The 25,590-nt window shown below is 38.4% G+C and overlaps 1 protein-coding gene across 5 annotated transcripts in view; it reads left to right on the top strand.

Annotated features, from left to right (window-relative positions):
- The window catches only part of KIF16B (kinesin family member 16B), a 217,322-nt gene that overhangs the window by 126,161 nt on the left and 65,571 nt on the right, over window positions 1–25,590 (top strand). For 2 of the 5 annotated variants that reach the window (XM_054023258.1, XM_054023260.1), the window contains exons 18-24: window positions 1,711–1,743; window positions 2,104–2,157; window positions 3,341–4,699; window positions 16,208–16,366; window positions 17,185–17,290; window positions 18,258–18,308; window positions 19,172–25,467. In XM_054023258.1, the coding sequence (XP_053879233.1) occupies window positions 1,711–1,743; window positions 2,104–2,157; window positions 3,341–4,699; window positions 16,208–16,366; window positions 17,185–17,290; window positions 18,258–18,308; window positions 19,172–21,385 (3,976 nt within the window). In that variant the 3' untranslated portion in view covers window positions 21,386–25,467. Of the gene's footprint in view, window positions 1–1,710; window positions 1,744–2,103; window positions 2,158–3,340; window positions 4,700–16,207; window positions 16,367–17,184; window positions 17,291–18,257; window positions 18,309–19,171; window positions 25,468–25,590 lie in introns of those variants that run through there. The other 3 variants (XM_054023261.1, XM_054023259.1, XM_054023262.1) reach the window with 3 other exon arrangements.

The raw sequence follows: 25,590 nt of genomic DNA, 5'->3' as shown, positions 1-25,590 counted from the left end.
TTTTTGTCATGGATATTTTTAGTAAAAGTCACGGACAGGTCACGGGCAAAAAAGAAAAATTCATGGAAGCTGTGAACTGTCTGACTTTTACTAAAAATATCCATGACAAAATAGGGATATGCGGGTCCCTGCACTGCCTGAAGCAGGCCAGCTGCGCAGGGGCTAGGAGCTGCCTGCAGCAGCTGGGGGCTACGAGTTACCCAGGCTGCCCTCGGCTCCAGGGGTCCCCCGCTGCCCGTCAGGGCCAGGAGCTGTGGGGTGCCCCTGTCTCCCATGTTGTCCAGGAGCTGCAGGGTGGTCCGCAGTAACCAGGGGCTCGGGGAATTCCCCTGCTGTCTGCGGTGGCTGGTGATTCGGGGATTCCCCCACTGCCTGCGGTGGCCAGAGGCTCGGGGGTCCTCTGCTGGGGGCTCTGGTGTACACCCGCCAGCAGCTGGGGTTCCCCCACCGCCCACAGTGACCAGGGGTTTGGGGGCCCCACCAGAGGCACCGGGGATATCCTGCAGCTCCCTTCCTCCCCACTTGAGGCAGGGGGGACCCTGCAGCTCCCGACCACCTCAGGCTGAAGTCACGGAGGTCTCTGGAAATCACAGATTCCGTGACTTCTGCTACCTCCATGACTAAATCGTAGCCTATGGGTTGATACCTACAGAAAGTGGGATTTGTTATAATTTGTTTCATAGTCATAAAGTTATGTGTATGGAGTATTGTGCGGTTTGTTGTTGATTTCTACTGTATTTAAACTGATGGATGGGGTGCCTAGAGTACAAGAAATCCAGTTTTTTAGCTTTTTATTTAAATATAAACAGTAGATGCTTGCCGTATATTCCATCTTCTAATTGCACCTGCCCCATACAATACCTCTTTTTCCCTTTCTGTGGTGGACAGTTGTACTGTTTGCAGAAAATAATATTAAATAACAGCATATGTTATGTATTTATACTAATACTGTTAACTGAGTCTTTAATATGAAAATATTTCTTCTAAAAATGTAGGTGATGCTGCTGGGCATGAGACTCTTAACCAATGTTTTATTTTATTTAGATTTAAATAGTGTGGGGGCGGAGGGGGGGGAAAGGGGGAAAGACTTCTGTTAAAGAGCTTCAGGCACCTGACATTTCTAATGTTACATAATATTCCCAGCAGTATTAAAAATACCAACAACACCCTCAGTTACCAAAAACCCTGTTAATCCAAATATTTTGATGCCCTGAAATGGGGTTTTATACCATGTTTCATTTTATATCGGCCTGATGTTCTTTTTGTTAGCTGTATTAGCACGACTGAATTACAATGATTATTTGCTTTTTTGGAGAAAAAATAGCTTTCATGCTCCATTTAGGTCCTTTTGAAATTCAGATACCTTCTAGCTTTCTCAAATTTGTGCCCAGTTAATAAGCCAAAGGAATATGAAAGTTGAATAACAATCATTGGCATATGAAAAGCATGCTTAGGAAAAATAACTGTTTAATTTATGTGAATAGCTGTTTAGTTTAGAGTTACAATGTGATTGACTGTTGCTTGAAGAATGTGAACCTAACAAATGTCAGAAAGCAAAACTAATGGTCTGAGCGTTTGCTTTTTTTAAAAAGTTAATTTTTTAGATAGGATGTTAGCTTTAAAATATTCTTCACTGCTTTTCTCTTGCCTTTTTTTCTATCAGTTCCTTTCTTAATTGATCACTTTGTTTCTCTCTACCTCCTGTGGCAGTCTATTCCCTGTAAAAGGACCAATCTGTCTAAGGTAGAGAAACTCAATTTCTATATATTGATTGCCATGTCTGCATATAGTTAACTTGCAGAGGCTGTGCTAATCATTTTTCTGTCTTGTTTAACTTTACTATTTAAATAGTTTCTTCCCAGAAATTCATTTACTTTTCAGCTTCCATACAAGTGCCCAGCAGCACAGAATCTAATTGGTGGCCATATTTAAGGAAATGTTTTCAATTCTTATAGAGCATATTAAGCTATTATAAAACTTGCCAGGCCACAATATTAACGTAAACTTTTAAAACAGACACCATGATGTAAAATGTACCATGCTTTATTTCTGTTTTGTAATTGTCAAGAAATGACACTCCTTTTCCCCATTTTTTTAAATTAGACTAGAATTTGAGAGACAACAACGAGAGGAACTGGAAAAATTAGAAAGTAAAAGGTAACTTCTATCTACTACCCATCTGAGGTATTTATGCCCCCCCATAATCTCAGTGTCTGTGTGCCTCACAATCTTTAATGAATTTATCCTCAGAACATCCCTGTGGAGTAGGTAAGTACTATTGTCCCCATTTTACAGATGGGAAACTAAGACAGGGAGGCAAAATGACTTGCCCAAAGTCACACAGGAAGTCCAGGGAGTTGAAGTCCAAGCCCTAACCATTGTACCATCCTTCCTCACTCTACTCACTGTGGTTGAGTATATATGAAGGCATATGTATTATTTGAGTTCAGATTTTGTTGTCTGTTTTCTTTATATTTTTTTTGTTCTTCTATTTTGTCTGAGTTTGAATATTTTATGTATTCAAGGCTAAATGATTGGCTGTACAATGTCATTATACTAATCTTCAGACCACTGCACTATGCAGATATGTGTAGCTTGGCGTTTTCTACACTCCCTCCTAATTAATCTTGACCCCCCTCTCCTCCTGCCCTCAAAGAGACTGTGAGAGGAGAATTATATTCTGTATAAGAAAGAGAAGACAATTTGTCTCTAGGAGACAGCAGCTATGCCCACACTTCCAACCAAATGTGCCAATTACAAGAGGAAGTTCCCTAAAAGAGTGAAATTTGATGGATTAAAACAATTGACTCAAACAAGATTGGAGGATGTGAATTTTTAATCTAATCATTGTGTTCATGCCTGAATCTTATTCTGCAGTGCAGTCATGCAGTGTGTATTTAATGAATATTATTGCATTGGATGGAGTTATTGTGGTTTAAACATGTAGTGCTTCTACTACTAACATGAATTGTAATGTAATTTCATATACCTACATTTTAAAGATAATTTAATGATAGTTCAGTATATGTCAATACTGTAGTGTATCTTGTCAGGTAAAGCTTTGCTCGAAGTAATTTGGATCTGATAACTATGTTTTTCTCCAGAAATTGAGTTAAATATAAGCTACTAAATTATGAAGGCATGTTACTAACATGAGGCAAATCAAAAAAGACTGAAATAAAATTGTATCTTTAAACAAAACAATTCAAGTTGGTATGTGTTCTTAGATCCTCTTCCAAACCCTGTTAACTTTTAGGAAAATATTAACCATATTAGGGAAAGGGAAGGAATGTTTTGAAGGTATTAATCTCATATACATATTGTACATATTTTATTTTAGGAAACTGATAGAAGAAATGGAAGAAAAACAAAAATCTGACAAGGCAGAACTAGAAAGAATGCAGCAAGAGGTGGAGTCACAGCGCAAGGAAACAGAAATAGTACAACTAGAAATACGAAAACAGGAAGAGAGCCTGAAACAGCGAAGCGTTCACATTGAAAGCAGGTTAAAAGACTTGCTGGCTGAAAAAGAGAAATTTGAAGAAGAAAGACTACGAGAACATCAGGAGATAGAATTTCAGAAAACGAAACAACAGGAAGAAATTTTTGCTAGAGTTAAAGAAGAACTGCAACGCTTGCAAGAACTTAATAATAATGAAAAAGTTGAGAAAATGCAGATTTTCAGAGAACTAGAAAAACTTAAAAAGGAAAAAGATGAACAGTACATCAAGCTGGAATTAGAAAAAAAGAGGCTTGAAGAACAAGAAAGGGAGCAGGTGATGCAAGTGGCTCACCTAGAAGGACAGCTTCGAGAGAAACAGGTCATGATACAGCTACTCAAAAGAGGGGATGTGCAAAGGGTTGAAGAAGAGAAAAGAGAACTTGAAGATATTAGAGAATCTCTCTTGAGGGTCAAGGAAGCTAGATCTGAAGGTGATGAAGACAGTGAAGAATTAGAAAAAGCACAGCATAATTTTATGGATTTTAAAAGAAATCAATTAGAACAATTAACTATTTTGGAGAAAGACTTATTTCAACAAAGGGATCATCTAGAAAAGGAAGTAGCAGATGAACATGAAACTCTGGAACGTTTAAAATATGCACACAAAGAACGGTTAAACCTCCTCAAGAAAGACGATGAAAATGTTGTGGATGCTGCACTGATGGTTGAAGAATTTGACAAGATAAAGCCAGCAGAATACAGGCTCCAGTATAAAGAGCGCCAACTTCAATACCTAATGCATAATCACTTGCCAGCTTTGTTGGAAGAAAAACAGAGAGCTTCTGAAGTCCTTGATAGAGGCCTGCTAGGGTTAGACAATACTCTTTATCAAGTTGAGAAAGAAATGGAAGAAAAAGAAGAACAGCTTGCGCAATATAGAGTCAGCACTAACCAGCTGCAGCAGCTCCAAGAAACATTTGAATTTACAGCCAACATAGCTCGTCAGGAGGAAAAAGTTCGGAAAAAAGAAAAAGAAATTCTCGAATCAAGGGAAAAACAGCAGAGAGAGGCACTGGAGCAAGCAGTAGCTAAGTTGGAAAGGAGACACTCTGCTCTGCAGCGTAGTTCCACAATAGACGTTGAAATTGAAGAGCAAAAACAAAAACTTGCAATTCTGAACAGCAGCTGCAGTGAACAGGCAGGTCTGCAGGCTAGTCTAGAAGCTGAACAAAAAGCCCTGGAACAGGATAGAGAAAGGTGAGAATTACGGGGAATGTCAATTTAATAGACTCTGTACACAAAGAAGTGTGTTTTGCCTATATTTTAGATTGTAGAAAAGAGACTTCTCTGTTTCTTAGTATTCCAGTTCCACAGTGAATGTAAGGTGGTTGTCCCCAGAAGTGAGAGGGTATAGTTATGAACTCATTCTAAAGCCTATGTTTCTTGCTTTTCAATTAAGTTCTGTTCAGCTACTTATCCCGTCTTCATCAGCAGAGTATTTGTGTCCATTATCACAGTTTTAAGTTCCTTATTTGAACATGGTTTTTTCCTATCCAGAAAGCTCAGCTGAGCAAGGGGCCAACCACACATTCTATATTTATACAGAAACAATTCTCATAAGTGGTTTAAGTGCATGCATAGATGTTGCTTTCCATCTTTAAAAATAATTAGAAATCAAGTTAAATAAAATATAAATGAAGGAATGTGGTCATGGTATTGGGTACCTCATATTGATCGGATAAAGCATAGCTTTTGGCGGCACTGACTAAAGGCTACTTAGTCATTGTAATTGAAAACTAGAGAATAGTCAGAAAGCACCTAGTTATCATGACAAAGTAAAATGGTATAAAAGTTGGGAACTGATATGTATGGTAAATGTCAAACAGTAATTATTTGATAGGGCTTAACATCCTCTTACATACCTTTTTTGTCTTAGGAGTAAACAGACATGGTATTTAATACTTGGTAATTTACTATAAGACTAAAATCAAAGACTAAGCTCATGTTGGAAACACCCTAATGAAAGAGTCCTACAAAAAACTAATTTATCCCCTCACCAGCCAGTCAACATTCATAGAATCATAGAATTGTAGGACTGGAAGGACATGTTGAGAGGTCATCTAGCCCAGTCCCCTGCACTCATGGCATGACTAAACCATTATCTAAACCATCCCTGACAGGTGTTTGTCTAACCTGCTATTAAAAATCTCCAATGGTGGAGATTCCACAGCCTCCCTAGGCAATGTATTCCAGTGCTTAACTCCCTTGACAGGAAGATTTTCCTAATGTCCAACCTAAACCTCCTGAGACGGGTCTTCTTGGGGTGCAACCTGGAACTGGGGTATAGCTGGGCTTTCTGTCCCTCCAGCCTGGGCTTCCTATCACACTGTGATGCTGTTGCTAAGCCACAAACCTCTGTCAGGTACTGTTCTTACACAGACATAAACAGTCAGGGACACACCCAGCTGAGTTACATAAATGTTTCTCTCTGTTCACTCATGAACTAACAATAGAGAGGCTCCAGTCGATTCCCCCAGCTCCTCAGCATAGGACCCCAGGGCTGTACCATCTTGCCCTGGTCAGATGCCTGACCAGTATAAGTTTATTATCCAGTCTGCCCCTCCCTCAATGTGGAGAGGACATGCACTAGTTTTTGTTCCTGAGCAGATTTTCCAAGCACTTTAACCAAAATGCGCTGTTTTTAGATAAAATATAAAACAGATTTATTAACTACAGAAAGATAGATTTTAAGTGATTATAAATAATAAGCGTACAGATCAAAGTTTTATTTATGAAATAAAAGTAAAATCGCAAACTGAGTTCTATAAATTAGACAGGATTTGAATCAAGCAGTGTCTCACCTGGTAGATGGTGTAGTTTCTTAATACACAGGCTGGGATTCTTCTTTCCAGCCTGGGACCACTTTCCCCGTTCTAAATCTTTGTCCTCCAGATGTGCTTCCAGGTGTGGAGTTGTGGGGGAAGTAAAGCCAAGGGATGATGTCACTTCCCCTCTTTTATAGCTTCTTCTAGAGCGTTTGCTATGACGTGGGTCAAGCAGTCTCCATTGTCTACGCATGCTATCTCTGAGAAGTTCCTATTGTATACAGTTCCTAGGATAGTTGTTGTGAGTGTGGACTCCCTTTAATGGGCCATCAGCAGCACCTGGCTTCTCCATTGTTGTACCTGCCAGGATGGTTGTGGGTGTTCCCAACCTTAAAACATATTTCTGTAACACATACATAGCAAAACTTCATAACTTCCCATACAATGATAGCACATACAGTCCAACAGGATATTAATGCTTAACAGGTCAAGACTTTTAAAATGATACCTCAACGAGGCATACTTTGTTCAAAACATATTTTAATTATATGACATATGTGAATATGGGGGTGCCAGGATACCGTTTTGAGCCACAGCATGCCACACCATCCTTTCTGCAATTTAAGCCCATTGCTTCTTGTCCTAATCTCTGGGGTTAAGGAGAACAATTTTTCTCCCTCCTCTTTGTAATAACCTCTTATGCACTTGAAAACTGTTACCATGTCCCTTTTCAGTCTTGTCTTTTCCAGACTAAACGAACCTAATTCTTTCAGCCTTCCTTCATAGGTCATGTTTTCTAGACCTTTAATCATTTTTGTTGCTCTTCTCTGGACTTTCTCTAATTTGTCCACATCTTCCCTGAAATGTGGAGCCCAGAACTGGACATAGTACTCCAGTAGAGGCCTAATCAGCACGGGGTAGAGCAGAAGAATTACTTCTCGTGTCTTGCTTACAACTCTCCTGCTATTACATCCCAGAATATTTGCTTTTTTTGCAACAGTGTTATGCTGTTTTCTCATATTCATCTTGTGATCCGCTGTGACCTCCAGATCCCTTTCCACAGTACTCCTTCCTAGGTTGTCATTTTCCATTTTGTATGCGTACAACTGATTGTTCCTTCCTAAGTGGAGTACTTTGCATTTGTCCTTATTGTATTTCATCCTATTTACTTCAGAGCATTTCTCCAGTTTGTCCAGATAATTTTAAATTTTAATCCTGTCCTCCAAAGCACTTGCAACCCTTCCCAGCTTGGTATCATCCTCAAACTTTGTAAGTGTACACTCTATGCCATTCTGTAAACCATTGATGAAGATATTGAACAGAACTGGACCCAGAACTAATCTCTGCAGGATCCACTTGATATACCCTTCCAGCTTGACTGATAACTACTCTCCGTGAATGGTTTTCCAACCAGTTATGCACCCACCAACCTATCTCCATCTAGGTTGTATTTCCCTAATTTGTTCATGAGAAGGTCATGTGAGAGAGTATCTAAAACCTTACTAAAGTAAAGCTATACCATATCTACTGCTTCCACCCTATCCACAAGGCTTGTTACCCTGTCAAAGAAAGCTATTAGGTTGGTTTGACACAATTTGTTCTTGACAAATCCATGTTGACTATTTCTTAACTCTGTGTTCTTAAAAAGAAATTGAATCCTATGATGCTGGTGTATAGTGAGATATTGGGAGGGCAAGATGAATACTAAAAAAGAAAATGTTGACCTACATTGAAAATGTAACTGATAATTATTGTAGCACCTGGCTCAAGACAACAAATACTTTGGTGGTCTGTCTTTGAGAAGCTAAACGGCAGTCTTCATATTCCATTTCCCGAGGAAGAGGAAATAAAAATACCTCTACCCAAATATATAGAAACCTATGTTGCCAATATTATATTTCTTTTTCTCTCCTTGATCTCCAGTACCAGTCAAGACGTTTCAGTATAATTCTTCACAGCCATCAGATGTAGATAGAATAACAATCTTTTGATGACATCACCCCACATATAATGCTTCAGCTCACAGAACACAATTATTTTTCTCCAGTAAGTGGCCTATCAGAACATTTGTCCATAGAGAATAAAAGGTTGAACAGAATGGAAAAGGCCTCCATTCTTGGCCAAATAGCAGAGTTTAGTTATTCAGAAAGGGCCTTTGGTTGGAAAAATCGGGCAACTTCTAAATAGATAATTTCCAAACAGATTAAGGAGATGATTAAAAATGCAACTGAGATTTCCTTCCTAGTTCTAAAGCCCATACAATAAGATACAATAGGGTCTTCTTGAGAAGAAAGAGAGTAGAAATCTATGAAGTGGGCAACAGTGCACATCACTGCTGATTTGTTGTAAAGCAGCATCAAGGAGAGATGGAAAATTTTATTTGTTCATTTTCTTTTTTCAAGACCTTCTGTATCATTCCAGAATCATCCCCACCCTAGAAAGACTGGGAATATGTCTCTGTGTAATGTTTTATGTTGGTTTTGTAGTTATTCGTAGACTTACTAAAGTTTCACTCAGTACTATGTGATGACAAATTCTTTATATGTACAAGGGATGATTGTGACAGGGTCACCGGAGTGCAATCTGGACTACAGGACCACTGAGGCATCCAAACCCACCAGCCTGGGCTGCCACTCACACTATGAAGCTGATGTCAAGCTACAAGCCTCTGAAGGGCACTGCACTCACACAGACATCCACAGGCCGGGACACATCCAGCTGAGTTACATGAATAATCTCCCAGCCACTCATGAACCATCAATAGGGAGGCTCCAGCCAATTTCCTCCCAGCTCCCCAGTCATGCATCCAGAACTGTACTGTGTTGCACTGGTCAGAAGCCTGGCCAGTGTACATTCATTACTTAGTTCGCCACTTCATCAAAGGAAAGTGGAAATGCACCAGCACTTTCCCAAGCACTTTAGACAAACTCACTGGTAAGGACAGAACATTAAAAAAGTTTATTAACTATAGAAAGATAGATTTTATGTGATCATAAGTGGTAGGCATAAAGGTCAGAGATAGTCATCTTAAGAAATAAAAATAGAAACACGCGCTCTAAATCCTAGATGTTTAGTCTTAGCAAAAGTTGACTCAAGCAGCGTTTTTCAGCCTGACAGATGGTACAAGCAGGTCATAGTTCCTCAGTACGTAAACTGGGACTGCCTTCCAGTCTGAAATCAAACTTCCCCAGTTCAAAGCCTTTGTCTTCCAGACGTGCTTCCAGGTGGTGAGATGGGGGGAGAGAGACCAAGTGTCACTGTCTCTCTTGTATACTTTCTTCCAGCTTGCTGGAAAGATCTTGGCTGTGACGTGGGCTAGTCTGCCCTAATGGTGTACGTGCCTTCTCTGAGAAGTCTCTGGGATAGTGGATTGCGTGTTGATGAGCCATTAACGCCGTCTGGCTATTGATGGCTACTCCTTTGTTGTAACTGAAAGGCTGGTTGTGGGTGTTCTCAACCTCACAACATATTGCAGTTAACACGCATAGCAATACTTCATAACTTCCCATACAATGATACAAGGATATTAACGTTCAGCAGATCAGGATTTTTAAAATGATACCTCATAAGGTATACTTTGTTCAAAACATATAATAATATCACAGAGGTGAATATGGGGGTTCCAGGGTGCTATTTTGAGGTACAGAATGTCACAATGATGTCATCAATAGGCTTTTTAATATGCTGTCTTCATCTATTGGCTGGGACTATACCCCAGCACTTAGATGAAGTATGGAAGAGGTCAAACACAAGGAATTCAGCTAAGGAAACTTTTGCCTTTCAAAAAGTGAGAAATGTTTCACAGTATCTAGGGCCTGAATTAAATCCCTTTGACGTCAGTGCATCAGGCCCATATTGTGTGGAAGAAGGGCACTACTGCCGTTTTAAAAAAAAAAAACATAATTATCATTGTTGTCTGGAGATAAAAGAAAAGCTTTAGAACTTGGCTTTAAAATGGCTGTTTCTTGAGAGAGTCTTGAAAATTTGTGTTTTTTGAAACTCAAAGTAATTATCTGATCCACCTTTCTTCCACACTTTATACTGCTGCTTTCTTAAAAATTAATTCACACTGAATAGGTCAGATGAACATTTACCTGTAGCCAAACTGACTCTTCTCTATTGTTTTTTTTTTTTTTTTCAAATCATTATTTCAAAGAATAAGTTCCTTTTCATCCTCCTCTCTGGAAGAAGTTACTTTGATATCAGTTTATGAAGTCTACCGTAGGTACATATGTAATTTAGCAGGTTTGCTTTATAGTTTTTCTTCTAAGAACTAAATATTGGTAGACTCTAAGGTCAGAAGGGACCATTATGATCATCTAGTCTGACCTCCCGCATGATGCGGGCCACAAAAGCTGACCCACCCACTCCTGGAATAATTCTCTTCCTTGACTCAGCTGTTGAAGTCCCCAAATCATGATTTAAAGACTTCAAATCGCTGAGAATCCTCCAGCAAGCAACCCCCGCCCCATGCTGCGGAGGAAGGCGAATAACCTCCAGGGCCTCTGCCAATCTACCCTTCCCGACCCCAAATTCCTTCCCGACCCCAAATATGGCGATCAGCTGAACCCCGAGCATGCGGGCAAGATTCTCTAGCCAGACCCTCTGGAAAAAGTTCTCTGTAGTAACTTTTAATATCCCATCATTGACCATTGTTACTAATTACCAGCGATGGCACGTTATTGACCTATTGACTAAAATCACTTTATCCCATCAAACTATCCCCTCCATAAACTTATCAAGCTTAATCTTAAAGCCAGAGAGGTCTTTTGCCCCCACTGTTTCCCTCGGAAGGCTGTTCCAAAACTTCACCCCTCTGATGGTTAGAAACCTTCATCTAATTTCAAGCCTAAACTTTCCAACAGCCAGTTTATATCCATTTGTTCTCGTGTCCACATTAGTACTGAGCTGAAATAATTCCTCTCCCTCCCTGGTATTTATCCCTCTGATATATTTAAAGAGTGCAATCATATCCCCCCTCAGCCTTCTTTTGGTTAAGGTAAACAAACCGAGCTCCTCGAGTCTCCTTTCATACGACAGATTTTCCATTCCTCGGATCATCCCAGTGGCCCTTCTTTGTACCCGTTCCAGTTTGATTTCATCCTTTTTAAACATGGGAGACCAGAACTGCACACAGTACTCCAAGTGAGGTCTCACCAGTGCCTTGTATAATGGAACCAGCACCTCCTTATCCTTACTAGAAATACCTCACCTAATGCATCCCAAGACCACATTAGCTTTTTTCACGGCCACTTCACATTGCCGACTCATAGTCATCTACCACCCTATACCGGAAACCTACTGACCGCTATACGTACCTATATGCCTCCAGCTTCCATCCAAGACACATCACACGATCCATTGTCTACAGCCAAGCCCTAAGATACAACCGAATTTGCTCCAACCCCTCAGACAGAGACAAACACCTACAAGATCTTTATCAAGCATTCGTAAAACTACAATACCCACCTGGGGAAGTGAGGAAACAGATTGACAGAGCAAGACGGGTACCCAGAAATCACCTACTACAGGACAGGCCCAACAAGGACAATAACAGAACACCACTGGCCATCACATACAGCCCCCAGCTAAAACCTCTCCAGCGCATTATCCACGATCTACAACCTATCCTGGAAAATGATCCCTCACTCTCACAGACCTTGGGAGGCAGGCCAGTCCTCGCTTACAGACAACCCCCCAACCTGAAGCAAATACTCACCAGCAACTACACACCACACCACAGAAACACCAACCCAGGAACCTATCCCTGTAGCAAACCTCGTTGCCTACTCTGTCCCCATATCTACTCTGGCAACAGCATCAGAGGACCCAACCACATCAGCCACACCATCAGGGGCTCATTCACCTGCACATCCACTAATGTCATATATGCCATCATGTGCCAGCAATGCCCCTCTGCCATGTACATTGGCCAAACCGGACAGTCCCTCCGCAAAAGAATAAATGGACACAAATCGGACATCAGGAATGGTAACATACATAAGCCAGTAAGTGAACACTTCAATCTCCCTGGTCATTCTATTACAGATTTAAAAGTCACTGTCATTGAACAAAAAAACTTCAGAAATAGACTTCAAAGAGAAACAGCAGAACTAAAATTCATTTGCAAATTCAACACCATTAATCTGGGCTTGAATAGGGACTGGGAGTGGCTGGCTCACTACAGAAGCAGCTTTTCCTCTCCTGGAATTGACACCTCCTCATCTATTATTGGGAGTGGACTACATCCACCCTGATTGAATTGGCCTTGTCAACACTGGTTCTCCACTTGTGAAGTAACTCCCTGCTCTCCATGTGTCAGTATATAATGCCTGCATCTGTGACTTTCACTCTATGCCTCCGAAGAAGTGAGGTTTTTACTCACGAAAGCTTATGCCCAAATAAATCTGTTAGTCTTTAAGGTGCCACCAGACTCCTTGTTGTTTTCATAGTCATCCTGCGATCAACCAGGACTCTGAGGTCCTTCTCCTCTTCCCCTAGCCATCTTTTGTACATGGGTAATTCAGTTGTTTTCTGAGCATTCTGTAGCTACTTACATTGTACTTGTTTTAGTAACACTGATGTTTTATTATTCAATTAAGCAACCTGACAGTTTGTGTCAATATATATATACAGATTAACATGGAAGCCAGCTAAGCTCAGGTTTATGAAGCATATATAGTTGCCTACAGCTTTTATATCTCTGCCTGGAATTCTGATTTTGTAAATGATTCTCAAATGTACTGAATATTTATTAGACTATTTATGTCAAGTTGAGGCCCAAATTGCTCAGATTCTCTGAACAGGCTAATTAATGTAAACAGTTTTGCATCATAACTGGAGGTGGTTGTTATAGTTAAATGTCTAATACCCTGTCTGGGATAGAGGTAACGTCCTTCTGGTTGCTTGGCAGTTACAGAGCATACTAAAAGCAGTAACTTTACAACAAGAAATAATTTTAACAGTTCCCAAAAGTGTGCAAGACACGTTACAGAAGAAATGGAAAAGCTTGGTCCCTACCTTGGGGATAGTATAGAATAGTTGTATATATTAAGTAGTTAACTTGACTACTATAACATCTGTAGTTAGCTACAAATAAGAGTTGCAGAGAAAATAGAAAGATGTGGTTCTTGCCCTGAAGAGCTTTCAAGTGAGGGAAATAAACCATAGGAAAGGGATTGGTTGAAGAAGGAAAACAAGATAACAGTTTCAAGATCACATGGGTAACCAAGGAGAGATTTAGGACCACAGATTCCCTTAAATCACTTGTGTACTTTTTGAAACTCTCTCCATTAGTTTAGTAATAGGAAGGTTTTGATGATTCAGTGAAGATACTGGTCCTGATTCACTTTGCACTATCACCACTTTAAACCACGTTGACAATGTAAAGGGGTCGTTTTACTCCTTTTCCCTGTCTAAGACCATTTAACACAGAGGTGGTGGTATAAAGTGGTCTGAGTAAAAATATCAGGCCCACTGTGTTGATTGGGGTACATGTAGTACAGTGATGAGCCATATATGTGCATAGATATATAAATACTGTTTTTGACTTCTCTTGAGCGTCATGGAGTAAGAGAACCTTAAGATTAAATTAAGTAAGACTGTAAATTCTTCAGGACACTCATATTGTACTTTGTTTGTGGTTTTCAGAGTACAGCATATAGTAAAATGGATTCAGAGTACTTTCCAACACCTCCATTCAGGAATGCATAATAAATTATACACATACATGCGCCACACACAATGTTTTTGTTTTTTATTGTTTAGTAGATATTGTCATTTGTTTGTTTTTCAGCAGCTTCAAATGCTGTCTAAATCCCAACCAGCAATAAAATGTCTTGCATTGTCTATTTTATGACATCTTGCTGCATATGATCTCTGTGATGGTGTCTCGTCAGGCTATCAGGATATGAAAGGAGAGGCTCCAATCTGTATTAGCTAAACAAAACTGTTAAGTCCAGTTTTCAGTTAAAGTAATCTAGGAATAAGTGATCACTTTGCAGTGAGCTGTCAATCCTTTGAAGTTGGATACACATTATTTTTCTCAAGTTCTCATACCTTATTACTAAATTATTTGTAATTCCAAATTCTCTCACCTATTTGTAAAGATATATTTCGGGAAAATAAAGACTGCCAAACAATGGTTACAGCAAGTGAACTTGTGCTAGGGTTAAAATGCATACAAAATTGTGTCTCAGTTGGTACAGTATTGTCATTTACCCCTAATGCATTAGGAAGAACACATCACCCTAATGGCTGTTTTATTTTTGAGTTAGTGGATCTAGAAAGATGAATACAGCCAGAGTATCACAGTCTCCCATCAGCTTTCTCTCAAGATTTCCCCCCACACTGAATAGGTTTGTTATCTTCTGGTCAAAAGGAAATGGTGGCTTCTGGCCATGGTGCTAGAGGTATACTTCTGTTTAAAAGTTAAATAGAACTTCATTTATCACATCCCCAATCCACTATGTTCCTTCCCCATTTTTATTTTTCTGTACTGAACTCAGAGTGTATAGAGCAGTGGTGGGCAACCTGTAGCCTGAGGGCTGCATGCAGCCTATCAGGATAATCTGATTACGGGCTGCGAGACATTTTGCTGACATTGACTGTCTTCAGGTATGGCCCCCCGCAGCTCCCAGGGGCCACGGTTCGCCATTCCTGGTCAATGGAAGCTGCAGGAAGTGGCGGCCAGCACATCCCTGTCAACGGTCAACATCTGCAAAATGTCTTGTGGCCCACAATCAGATTACCCTCATGGGCCACATGTGGCCCGTGGGCCCAAGGTTGCCCACCACTGGTGTAGAGCAAACTCAGTACTGTACATTTGAGGATATATGTTGAAAACTGTGAACCTATAAAATTTATATCTGCAAAGATCAGAATTTGTATAATTTCTCTTTCATTCACAGTGATTGATCTTTTTCATTTTTGTGTTTTTTATTTTTAAATTACAGGTTGTTTAAAAAAAAAAAAAAAAAGCTACCTTAGAGACAAAAGTTGTACAATAAGCAGGGAAGGCTACACAACCAATCCATGGGAATATACAAGCTAATTTAGTCTAAACTACAATACATCTGAAAGATGCAGATTACTTAGTTGAATTAAAATTTATTATACAAAAACAATAAATATGCTAGGAAGTGTTTTTATTTGTAATACTTGATGTCTAAAGTATTTTCAGAGAAAAATACTCAGCCAGAATGTGAGTGATTTATGTGCATGCATAGGCTTTTGTGACATATGAAATATATTTGAGAATGTGAGGAAACTTGTGTTTGGGGAAAATGATCTATTAGTCATTCAAAATAAATTGTATGGTGTTTTAAAAGGGTACATTTTCAGATTACAAGATACCTGAACAAATAATGGGATTTACATAAATTATTGTGCAATTTTTAGGGTGTTTTTGTAAATAGACTCTGTGTCATGTTGTTAGATTTTCTTCATTTCTGACTCTAGTATTGTCTTTTGAGTTCAACCAATTTTTCCAGACTAGCAGCAGAATAATTGAAATCATTGATGGAGTTCTAAAATGAGGTAAGGTTTTTCAAGTGGTTCTAATAGGCCAAGTCTTATGAATCAATCTAACTTTAATGAGCTAGCTGAGACATTAGTTGCACTGAAAGTTACAGATGTTGATTTATTGAGCTAAAATGCTTCTATTCTAGTCTGGTTTTCAGATAAGTGTATACGTCACTATCTAAATATGCATTAATAAAAGAACATTTATTAGTATTTCTGTGACTACAGACATAGAGACCATAGGGGGTAAGATCTTGATTTAATTATACCACCACCTAGTTATCTCCAGTCTTATCTGTATGCAAATATTCTTGGGAATCAGTGTGTTGTAAGTAGGGAACTTAAAACACTGCAGATGGACCTATTTCTTATTTTGAACAACATAGCTTTTGAAATATATTTTAAAATCTACTTATAGACTGGACCAGGAAATTCAACAGCTGAAGCAGAAGATATATGAAGGTGATGGTGTACAAAAAGGATATCATGGAACAGTAGAGGAGAGACTCTCTCTCACCAATTCCCCTACCAGCCCTACAAAGTCACAGTCCCATTTTATTCCACTGGTTGATGACAGGTACATATATTGATTTTATTCAGACTTAATATGATTTTAAACAATAGTGTTAAAGTATCACTGAAACATTCCAAACTCTGCGTAAGTGTTTTCACGATTGGGTTTTTATTTAGTAAATTATCAAAATGGTCCTTTAATTGCAATCTAGATAGAAACATGCTTTGCCTTTACTACTTTGAAGTGTTTTTTATGATCAGTAGGCTTCTCTGATATATGCTGTATTAGAATAGTACCTGAAAAAACTTTAGGCTTATATTTATTTTAAATTGTTCCTAAATGTAATTGTTTAGATTTGCTTAAATGTCTGCATGACTTACACCTTTGCATACTAAAAGTGACAAAGTAAATAAAATTATATTAAGGGAAGCAGCATAGCAAAACACTAAGCAAATTAATTCCATTATTTTCTCTTTCATTTCATTTTACACTTATGCATATAATAATTAGTATAGACTTTTGAAACTTTCACTGTGTCTGCAGGCCAAAATATTGTTAAAGTCATGAAAGGAAACTGTTAGGTTAAAAAAAAACGTAAAATACAAAGGCAGCATGTAAATAGAGAGAGACATTTATTAGATGCTTAACCAAGGGTCCACTAATTGTCAGTTATTAATTCTTTTGCCTTTTTAAGTTAAAGAAAAACTGGTGAAAAAAATCATAACTTTTTGGGGGCCAATAAAGTCTGTCCACAATGTTCTTATATTTAAAATTTATACAATGCTTAAGATGAATAAACTATTGAAAGAACGCTTTAAAATACCCATATTGATTGTCTTTAGAATAAATTTTTTATTGTATGTCTGTTCATTTTTTAAAAGAATTAATGCATTAATTGAAGAAGAAGTGCAAAGGCGTCTTCAGAATATTCACCACACATCTGAAAATAACAGTATGGGCCTGTCTCAGTCTACAGAAATTCTAAAGGTGAGCAGAGGCTGCTAGGAAACCTCACTTTTAAAGATACCTTCAAAATCATTGGTTTAATTCCTTTATCCACATTCCTCATGTTTTCTCTGGATTAATGTAATTTTAGTTTATCAAATAATATAAAAACAGTGGCTGTATTTTATTTGTGAAGAGCAGAACAAACACGGTTCCAAATTATTTTTGAGGAATTTAGTTTTATATCCTGACATTAAATCGTCTAAAGGTTGAAATACTTTGGTTTCAAACAGTAGTAGATCAAAGCATACTATGGAACTTGTACATAGCAGCGGGGTGTACACAGCTACTTAATGCACAGCATGCTAATGTGCCGTAGAATCTTACACACACACACACACACACACACACACACACACACACACACACACACAAGCTTGCCATATGCTAAATCACTGACAGTCACTAATTACAATCAAGCAGTAAAATCCCAGCTCCATCAAAGTCCATGGGAGTTTCGCCATTGACTTCAATGGGGCTGGGATTTCACCCAATATTTCCATGTTGTCCTGCATTGCGGTTATTTTCAGTGAACTGCATCTTAATCTAAGTTTCTTCTCAGATATGTAGTGCTCAATGAAGATATTCTCTAAATGGCACCAAAGCTTTTAACTTTTCCAAATTAATATGAAGAGTTTTTTTACTCCCTCTGCCTTTTATTATGCTTCTGTTGATGACGACATAAAGTTCCATCAAAATGAATACTGAATATTTTTAATAATACATGCTTAAAAATGAACAAGCCATTCTTGTTAAAATTCCCTTTTTCCTAATTGGAAAACGGAATAGTTTAATTCAGCTGTAAGGCAGTATCTTAGCAAACACCAGTAGAAGACGATGCATATTTTTGACAGTTAAGTTGATTACTTTAGGTCTGTATTGCTATAAATAGTTCATCTTTTATAATAAGGAAACTTTTTTTAATCACATGTACCTTTTTGGTTCTTAGGATAGTGAAATGCTTCATAATGGTACTGTTCAGCGCAAGTTGAAGTATGAGGTAGGTTATAATTCGTCAGAATGAAATAGTTGTCTTAAATTATGGCATGCTCAGTAATTAAATTTCTTAATGTTTAGCTGCATAATTAGAATTTCAAATTTACAGTAAGATTAATAGCTAATAGAGAAGTCAAGCTATTTTTCAGGCAAAAAAATAAATGGAATCTTGCATGTTGGGTACAGTTCTTGCTTTATTTAAATAGCATATTTTTGTGGTGAAGGATTTTTTTTTCATAATTCTTTATTTTGAACAGTATCCCTTTCCTAGATCTATAGGACAAAAACAATTTATGATCAGGAACAAAATTATTATTTCTAATCAAAGTACACTTTAACATGTCTGATTCCCAATTGTCTCACTACTGTCAGAGCCTTCAGAATACTAGCAGTACTACAGTGCAAATATTTGTGAACATGTCCTGAAGATTTAATGTTAGACAATCTGAAAGTATTTTACCACTACGTGTTGTAGGACTATAATGTTTTATTTGGCAATATCACATTTTTCCCCTAGTTCTTTCCTCATTTTTCTTATCCTGGTTAAGATCTTGACATTTTTTTTAAAAGCATATAGAAAATTAGTTATCCTATGAACATTCTGATTCTTTTGAGGAAACCAAATACAGAACTAGACAAAGTGAAATGGATACTGTACACACACAAACACACACACAAATGATGGGTGTGGGGTAAAGCCATAAAGATTGTTCCTGAATCAGACCTCAATCAGTCTACTTGGATTTGGTTTCACAGTTTTTGATTACTTGTAAATGAATGCACAAACCTAATTAAAATTAAACCTGAATTCAAGACATTTTCAAAGCAGAAGGTGCTTCCATTTCCCTATTTTGACTTTTTAAACAGAAAAGACGACCTTGGCAGCTACATTACAGCCTCCCTTATGACTTTAAAGATGATGATATTGGCTCTAACTTGGCTGGAGAAGATACAACCATAGCAGACCTCAAAAGACACACCAAATGTCCAGAGATGTGGAGCTTATTTTCTATTCCCGAACAAATCTGTTACCTCTCTCCATTACAAAAGGGAGTTGAGAATGAAAAGAACCAGTCGGAACTGCATTGTTTTGATTGCCTATATGATACTGAATGTGAACTGAATCACCCTAAAAATACTAACATTTTTAATGGGGAGAAAATTCATTATAAAAATGTTACATTCACTTCTCCACATAATCATGATATGGGCAATGTGGAGCATTCGCAATATAAAATGGTGAATCTCAATAATTCTGAATATGCAAAAATTACTTCTCAGGATGGGGACACCACAACAACTGAATTTGATTGTTCCCATTCACAACATCTCTCTAGCTCAGAACCTTTAGCCTGTGGGAATGAGCAGGTTAGATTTAGCAGCACATCTTGCTTAATTCTCCCTCAGTCCGGTATACTTTCTGAAATAGCACCCAAAGAGAACAATCCACATAACACAGTGTATTGCACTATTCCAGACCAATCTCATATTTCTCAGCAGCCAGTTGAAGAAGACCTGGATATTAGCAAAATCATCTCCCCAAAATCAGAAGCGTCCTGCTCAGATGTGAGAACAGAACAGAGCTATGGCTTAGGCTATCTTTTCAGCAAGCTCTCTTGTCTTTACAAAGACACTAGTAGTAGTTTGCTCAATAGTGCTCAAATTATTAAACAAATAAAGGAGCTGGGCAATCTGTGTGATAGAAGTGAGAGATGTGCACAAGTGGCATCGTTGCTGAAAAAATTGCCATTTGTAAAAATATTACAGGTAAATGTGCCTTTCAAATCGGATATGAAGAAGGCCACGCCTCACTCCATTAATGAGGACAACGCGCATATTGATAGCAGCGTTCAGTCAGAACACAATATTCTCTGTTGGCAGGAGGTTAAGTGTGTATCCTCAAAAATCTCAAGCATGCATGCACGAGATTCTTCTGAAGGATCTATGTACTGGTATGGAAATGAAGAAATGAAAACGAGTTTAGTGTTAAGGCAAAACCTTGTGCATTTTCCAGATGAGTTACTGAAACTTCAAGTCTGTTCTCTTGAAAGACTATTGGAGTATGTGATCTGTGCCTTACCACAAGTTTGTGCCAGTATGGATCAATTAAAAGGTGTATATTGGTTTGCTGTTGGCAATTGCAAGACACCTGATCCAGAGCCGGCTTGTTTGCTTTTGTTCAGCTCCGTTTTGTATGCCGTTGTTTTATCAGTCAACCAAGAAGACAACTGTCAGGATTCCTTGGCAATTTTTCATGTTCTTCCAATCACCATGATAAGAGAAATTGAAGTTGGTTTTGCTGGACAGAGTGTTAGACTTGTATGCTGTACTGAAGATAGTTTACTCACAATATTTACCTATAACAAAGACTTCACGCAGAGAATATGCCATGATATACTGAGTATTTTGATTACGACATCAGATGATGATGCTTGTTTAAATCACCAGCTGCTGAAAGGTGATTTGTTGCAGCTGTCACTTCACTGGACATCAGAAGTCACTGACTTAGTTTTTGCAAGTGGAATACGGTTGTCCTGCAAATTCCAGAGTGCCTTAGCTGACTTGATGTACTTAGTTCATGAAAACATGGAAACTAATAAACCCCCTTTAGGAGATGTTCATGTATTGCTCTATACCACAGTGAAGATAGAAGACCATTTTAAACAAATGACCTACAGATCACTGGTTCTTACAACTACTCATATAGGACTCATAAAGGAAGATAGGGTTTTCTACCCTGTGCCTAGTTTTTTGTACACTTTACCTCAGCGGTCCCAGTTTGACAAAATTCAGTTATACTGTTTGAATGAACTCCGATGTGTGGTGGTCCCAGACAAAGAGAATTTAACAAGAATTCAGCTTGTTTTTTCTAAAATGAGCAAGGTTGGATCTGATTCAGGGATTGGTTTTCCTAAACCCCATACAAAAGAAACAAATACTCAGCTGACACTTGTTCCATCATTTTTTCAAGACAATTTAAATGTTCCATTGGAAATCTGGAAAATAACGTTCAGTTCAAATGAAGAAGCCATTTGGCTAATTATGTATTTGTCTAGGCATAGAAATCCAGATACATTTTAGATCCAACAAAAGTAGACAGGCTAATGGATATTGATACACTTTTTTATCACTGCTGTTAGACAGTAAGCAAAAGAGTAAATTTAGGACCTTTCTTTAAGTATTGTAGAGAATACCACAGGGTACATACGAGGGCTGTCAAGTGATAATTTTTTTAATTGCGATAAGAAAAAAAAATCACGATTAATTGCATGATTAAAAAAATCGCTGAAGCATGAAGGGGCATACGAATGTTTACTATATCTGGCACATAAATACCTTGCAATGCCAGCTACAAAAGTGCCATGCGAATGCCTGTTCTCACTTTCAGGTGACATTGTTAATAAAAAGGAGGCATTCTCAGAAATGCTCCCAGTTCCATGCGCTGGGCCATGTAGGCAGGCAGAGCTTCAGAGTCTCAATGCGTGGATGAGACAATGGTGTAGAGAGAAGGGGTTTAGATTCATTAGGAACTGAGGAAACTTTTGGGATGAGGGGAGCCTATACAGGAGAGATGGGCTCCACCTAAACCAAAGTGGAACCAGACTGCTGGCACTAAACATTAAAAAGATTGTAGAGCAGTTTTTAAACTAGGAGATGGCGGGGAAAGCCGACTGCTGCAGAGGAGCATGTGGCTCGGACAGAGACTTCTCTTAGAGGAGAGTCTATTGATAGAGATTCTCTAGGTTATCGTCAGGAACAGACGATGGAAGAGGATAATGTAAGGGCCAGATCAGACGGGAAACATTCACATAAAGAATCTGACACATCAGAAAAGGGCAGACAGATAAACAGTGACAAGTTTTTAAAGTGCTTATACACAAATGCTAGAAGTCTAAATAATAAGATGGGTGAACTAGAGTGCCTTGTGATAAAGGAGGATATTGATATAATAGGCATCACAGAAACCTGGTGGACTGAGGACAATCAATGGGACACAATCATTCCTGGGTACAAAATATATCGGAAGGACAGAACAGGTCGTGCGGGGGGGTGGCACTATAGGTGAAAGAAAATGTAGAATCAAATGAAGTAAAAATCTTAAGTGAATCCACATGTTCCGTAGAATCTCTATGGATAGTAATTTCATGCTCTAATAAGAATATAACATTAGGGATCTATTATCGACCACCTGACCAGGACAGTGGTGATGATGATGAAACGCTAAGGGAAATTAGAGAGGTTATCAAAATTAAGAACTCAGTAATAGTGGGGGATTTCAATTATCCCCATATTGACTGGGAACATGTCACCTCCGGACGAAATGCAGAGACAAAATTTCTCAATACTTTAAATGACTGCTTCTTGGAGCAGCTGGTACGGGAACCCACAAGGGGAGAGGCAACTCTAGATTTAGTCCTGAGTGGAGCGCAGGAGCTGGTCCAAGAGGTAATAATAACAGGACCGCTTGGAAATAGTGACCATACTATAATAACATTTAACATCCCTGTGGTGGGAAGAACATCTCAACAGCCCAACTCTGTGACATTTAATTTCAAAAAGGGGAACTATGCAAAAATGAGGGGGTTAAACAGAAATTAAAAGGTACAGTGACTAAAGTGAAATCCCTGCAAGCTGCATGGGTGCTTTTTAAAGACACCATAATAGAGGCCCAACTTCAATGTATACCCCAAATTAAGAAACACGGTAAAAAAGCTAAAAAAGAGCCACCGTGGCTTAACAACCATGTAAAAGAAGCAGTAAGAGATAAAAATACTTCCTTTAAAAAGTGGAAGTCAAATCCTAGCGAGGTAAATAGAAAGAAGCATAAACACTGCCAAATTAAGTGTAAAAATGTAATAAGAAAAACCAAAAAGGAGTTTGAAGAACGGCTAGCCAAAAACTCGAAAGGTAATAACAAAATGTTTTTTAAGTACATCAGAAGCAGGAAGCCTGCTAAACAACCAGTGGGGCCCTTCGATGATAGAGATAGAAAAGGAGCGCTTAAAGGTGATAAAGTCATTGCGGAGAAACTAAACAAATTCTTTGCTTCAGTCTTCACGGCTGAAGATGTTAGGGAGATTCCCAAACCTGAGCCAGCTTTTGTAGGTGACATATCTGAGGAACTGTCACAGATTGAAGTGTCACGAGAGGAGGTTTTGGAATTAATTGATAAACTTAACAGTAACAAGTCACTGGGACCAGATGGCATTCACCCAAGAGTTCTGAAAGAACTCAAATGTGAAATTGCGGAACTATTAACTAGGGTTTGTAACCTGTCCTTTAAATGGGCTGGAAGTTAATGTAACTCCAATATTTAAAGAGTGCTCTAGAGGTGATCCCAGCTATTACAGACCGGTAAGTCTAATGTCTGTACCGGGCAAATTAGTCGAAACAATAGTAAAGAATAAAATTGCCAGACACATAGAAGAACATTAATTGTTGGGCAAAAGTCAACATGGTTTCTGTAAAGGGAAATCATGTCTTACTAATCTATTAGAGTTCTTTGAAGGGGTCAACAAACATGTGGACAAGGGGGATCCAGTGGACATAGTGTACTTAGATTTCCAGAAAGCCTTTGACAAGGTCCCTCACCAAAGGCTCTTACATAAATTAAGTTGTCATGGGATAAAAGGGAAGGTCCTTTCATGGATTGAGAACTGGTTAAAAGACAGGGAACAAAGGGATGGAATTAATGGTAAATTCTCAGAACGGAGAGGGGTAACTAGTGGTGTTCCCCAAGGGTCAGTCCTAGGATCAATCCTATTCAACTTATTCATAAATGATCTGGAGAAAGGGGTAAAAAGTGAGGTGGCAAAGTTTGCAGATGATACTAAACGGCTCAAGATAGTTAAGACCAAAGCAGACTGTGAAGAACTTCAAAAAGATCTTACAAAACTCAGTGATTGGGCAACAAAATGGCAAATGAAATTTAATGTGGATAAATGTAAAGTAATGCACATTGGAAAAAATAACCCCAACTATACATACAATATGATGGGGGCTAATTTAGCTACAACAAATCAGAAAAAAGATTTTGGAGTCATCGTGGATAGTTCTCTGAAGATGTCCACGCAGTGTGCAGAGGTGGTCAAAAAAGCAAACAGGATGTTAGGAATCATTAAAAAGGGGATAGAGAATAAGATGGAGAATATATTATTGCCCTTATATAAATCGATGGTACACCCACATCTTGAATACTACATACAGATGTGGTCTCCTCATCTCAAAAAAGATATACTGGCACTAGAAAAGGTTCAGAGAAGGGCAACTAAAATGATTAGGGGTTTGGAGAGGGTCCCATATGAGGAGAGATTAAAGAGGCTAGGACTTTTCAGCTTGGAAAAGAGGAGCCTAGCGGGGATATGATAGATGTATATAAAATTATGAGTGATGTGGAGAAAGTAGATAAGGAAAAGTTATTTACTTATTCCCATAATACAAGAACTAGGGGTCACCAAATGAAATTAATAGGCAGTAGGTTTAAAACAAATAAAAGGAAGTTCTTCTTCACACAGCGCGCAGTCAACTTGTGGAACTCCTTACCTGAGGAGGTTGTGAAGGCTAGGACTATCACAGCGTTTAAAAGAGAACTGGATAGATTCATGGAGGTTAAGTCCATTAATGGCTATTAGCCAGGATGGGTAAGGAATGGTGTCCCTAAACTCTGTTTGTCAGAGGATGGAGATGGATGGCAGGAGAGAGATCACTTGATCATTACCTGCTAGGTTCACTCCTCTGGGGCACCTGGCATTGGCCACTGTTGGTAGACAGGATACTGGGCCAGATGGACCTTTGGTCTGACCCAGTACGGCTATTCTTATGTTCTTATAAGGCAGCAGATCTCCCGTAAATGTAAACAAATTTGTTTGTCTTAGCGATTGGCTGAACAAGAAGTAGGACTGAGTGGACTTGTAGGCTCTAAGTTTTACATTGTTTTGTTTTTGAGTGCAGTTATCACAAAAAAAATCTACATTTGTAAGTTACACTTTCACGATAAAAAGATTGCACTACGGTACTTGTATGAGGTAAATTGAAAAATACTATTTCTTTTATCATTTTTACAGTGCAAATATTTGTAATAAAAAATAATATAAAGTGAGCACTGTACACTTTGTGTTCTATGTTGTAATAGAAATCAATGTTTTCTACATTTTCAAAACATTCAAAATATTTAATAAATTTCAATGTGTATTCTACTGTTTAACTGTGTGATTAATCATGATTAATTTTTTTGAGATAATTGCGTGAGTTAGCTCCAATTAATCGACAGCCCTAGTATGTACCCA

This window comes from Malaclemys terrapin, chromosome 3 (assembly GCF_027887155.1).
Source record: "Malaclemys terrapin pileata isolate rMalTer1 chromosome 3, rMalTer1.hap1, whole genome shotgun sequence".
Classification (NCBI taxonomy): Eukaryota; Metazoa; Chordata; order Testudines; family Emydidae; genus Malaclemys; species Malaclemys terrapin.
The sequence above is the reverse complement of the archived record's forward strand: the minus strand, read 5'-3'. Positions and strand labels throughout refer to the sequence as shown.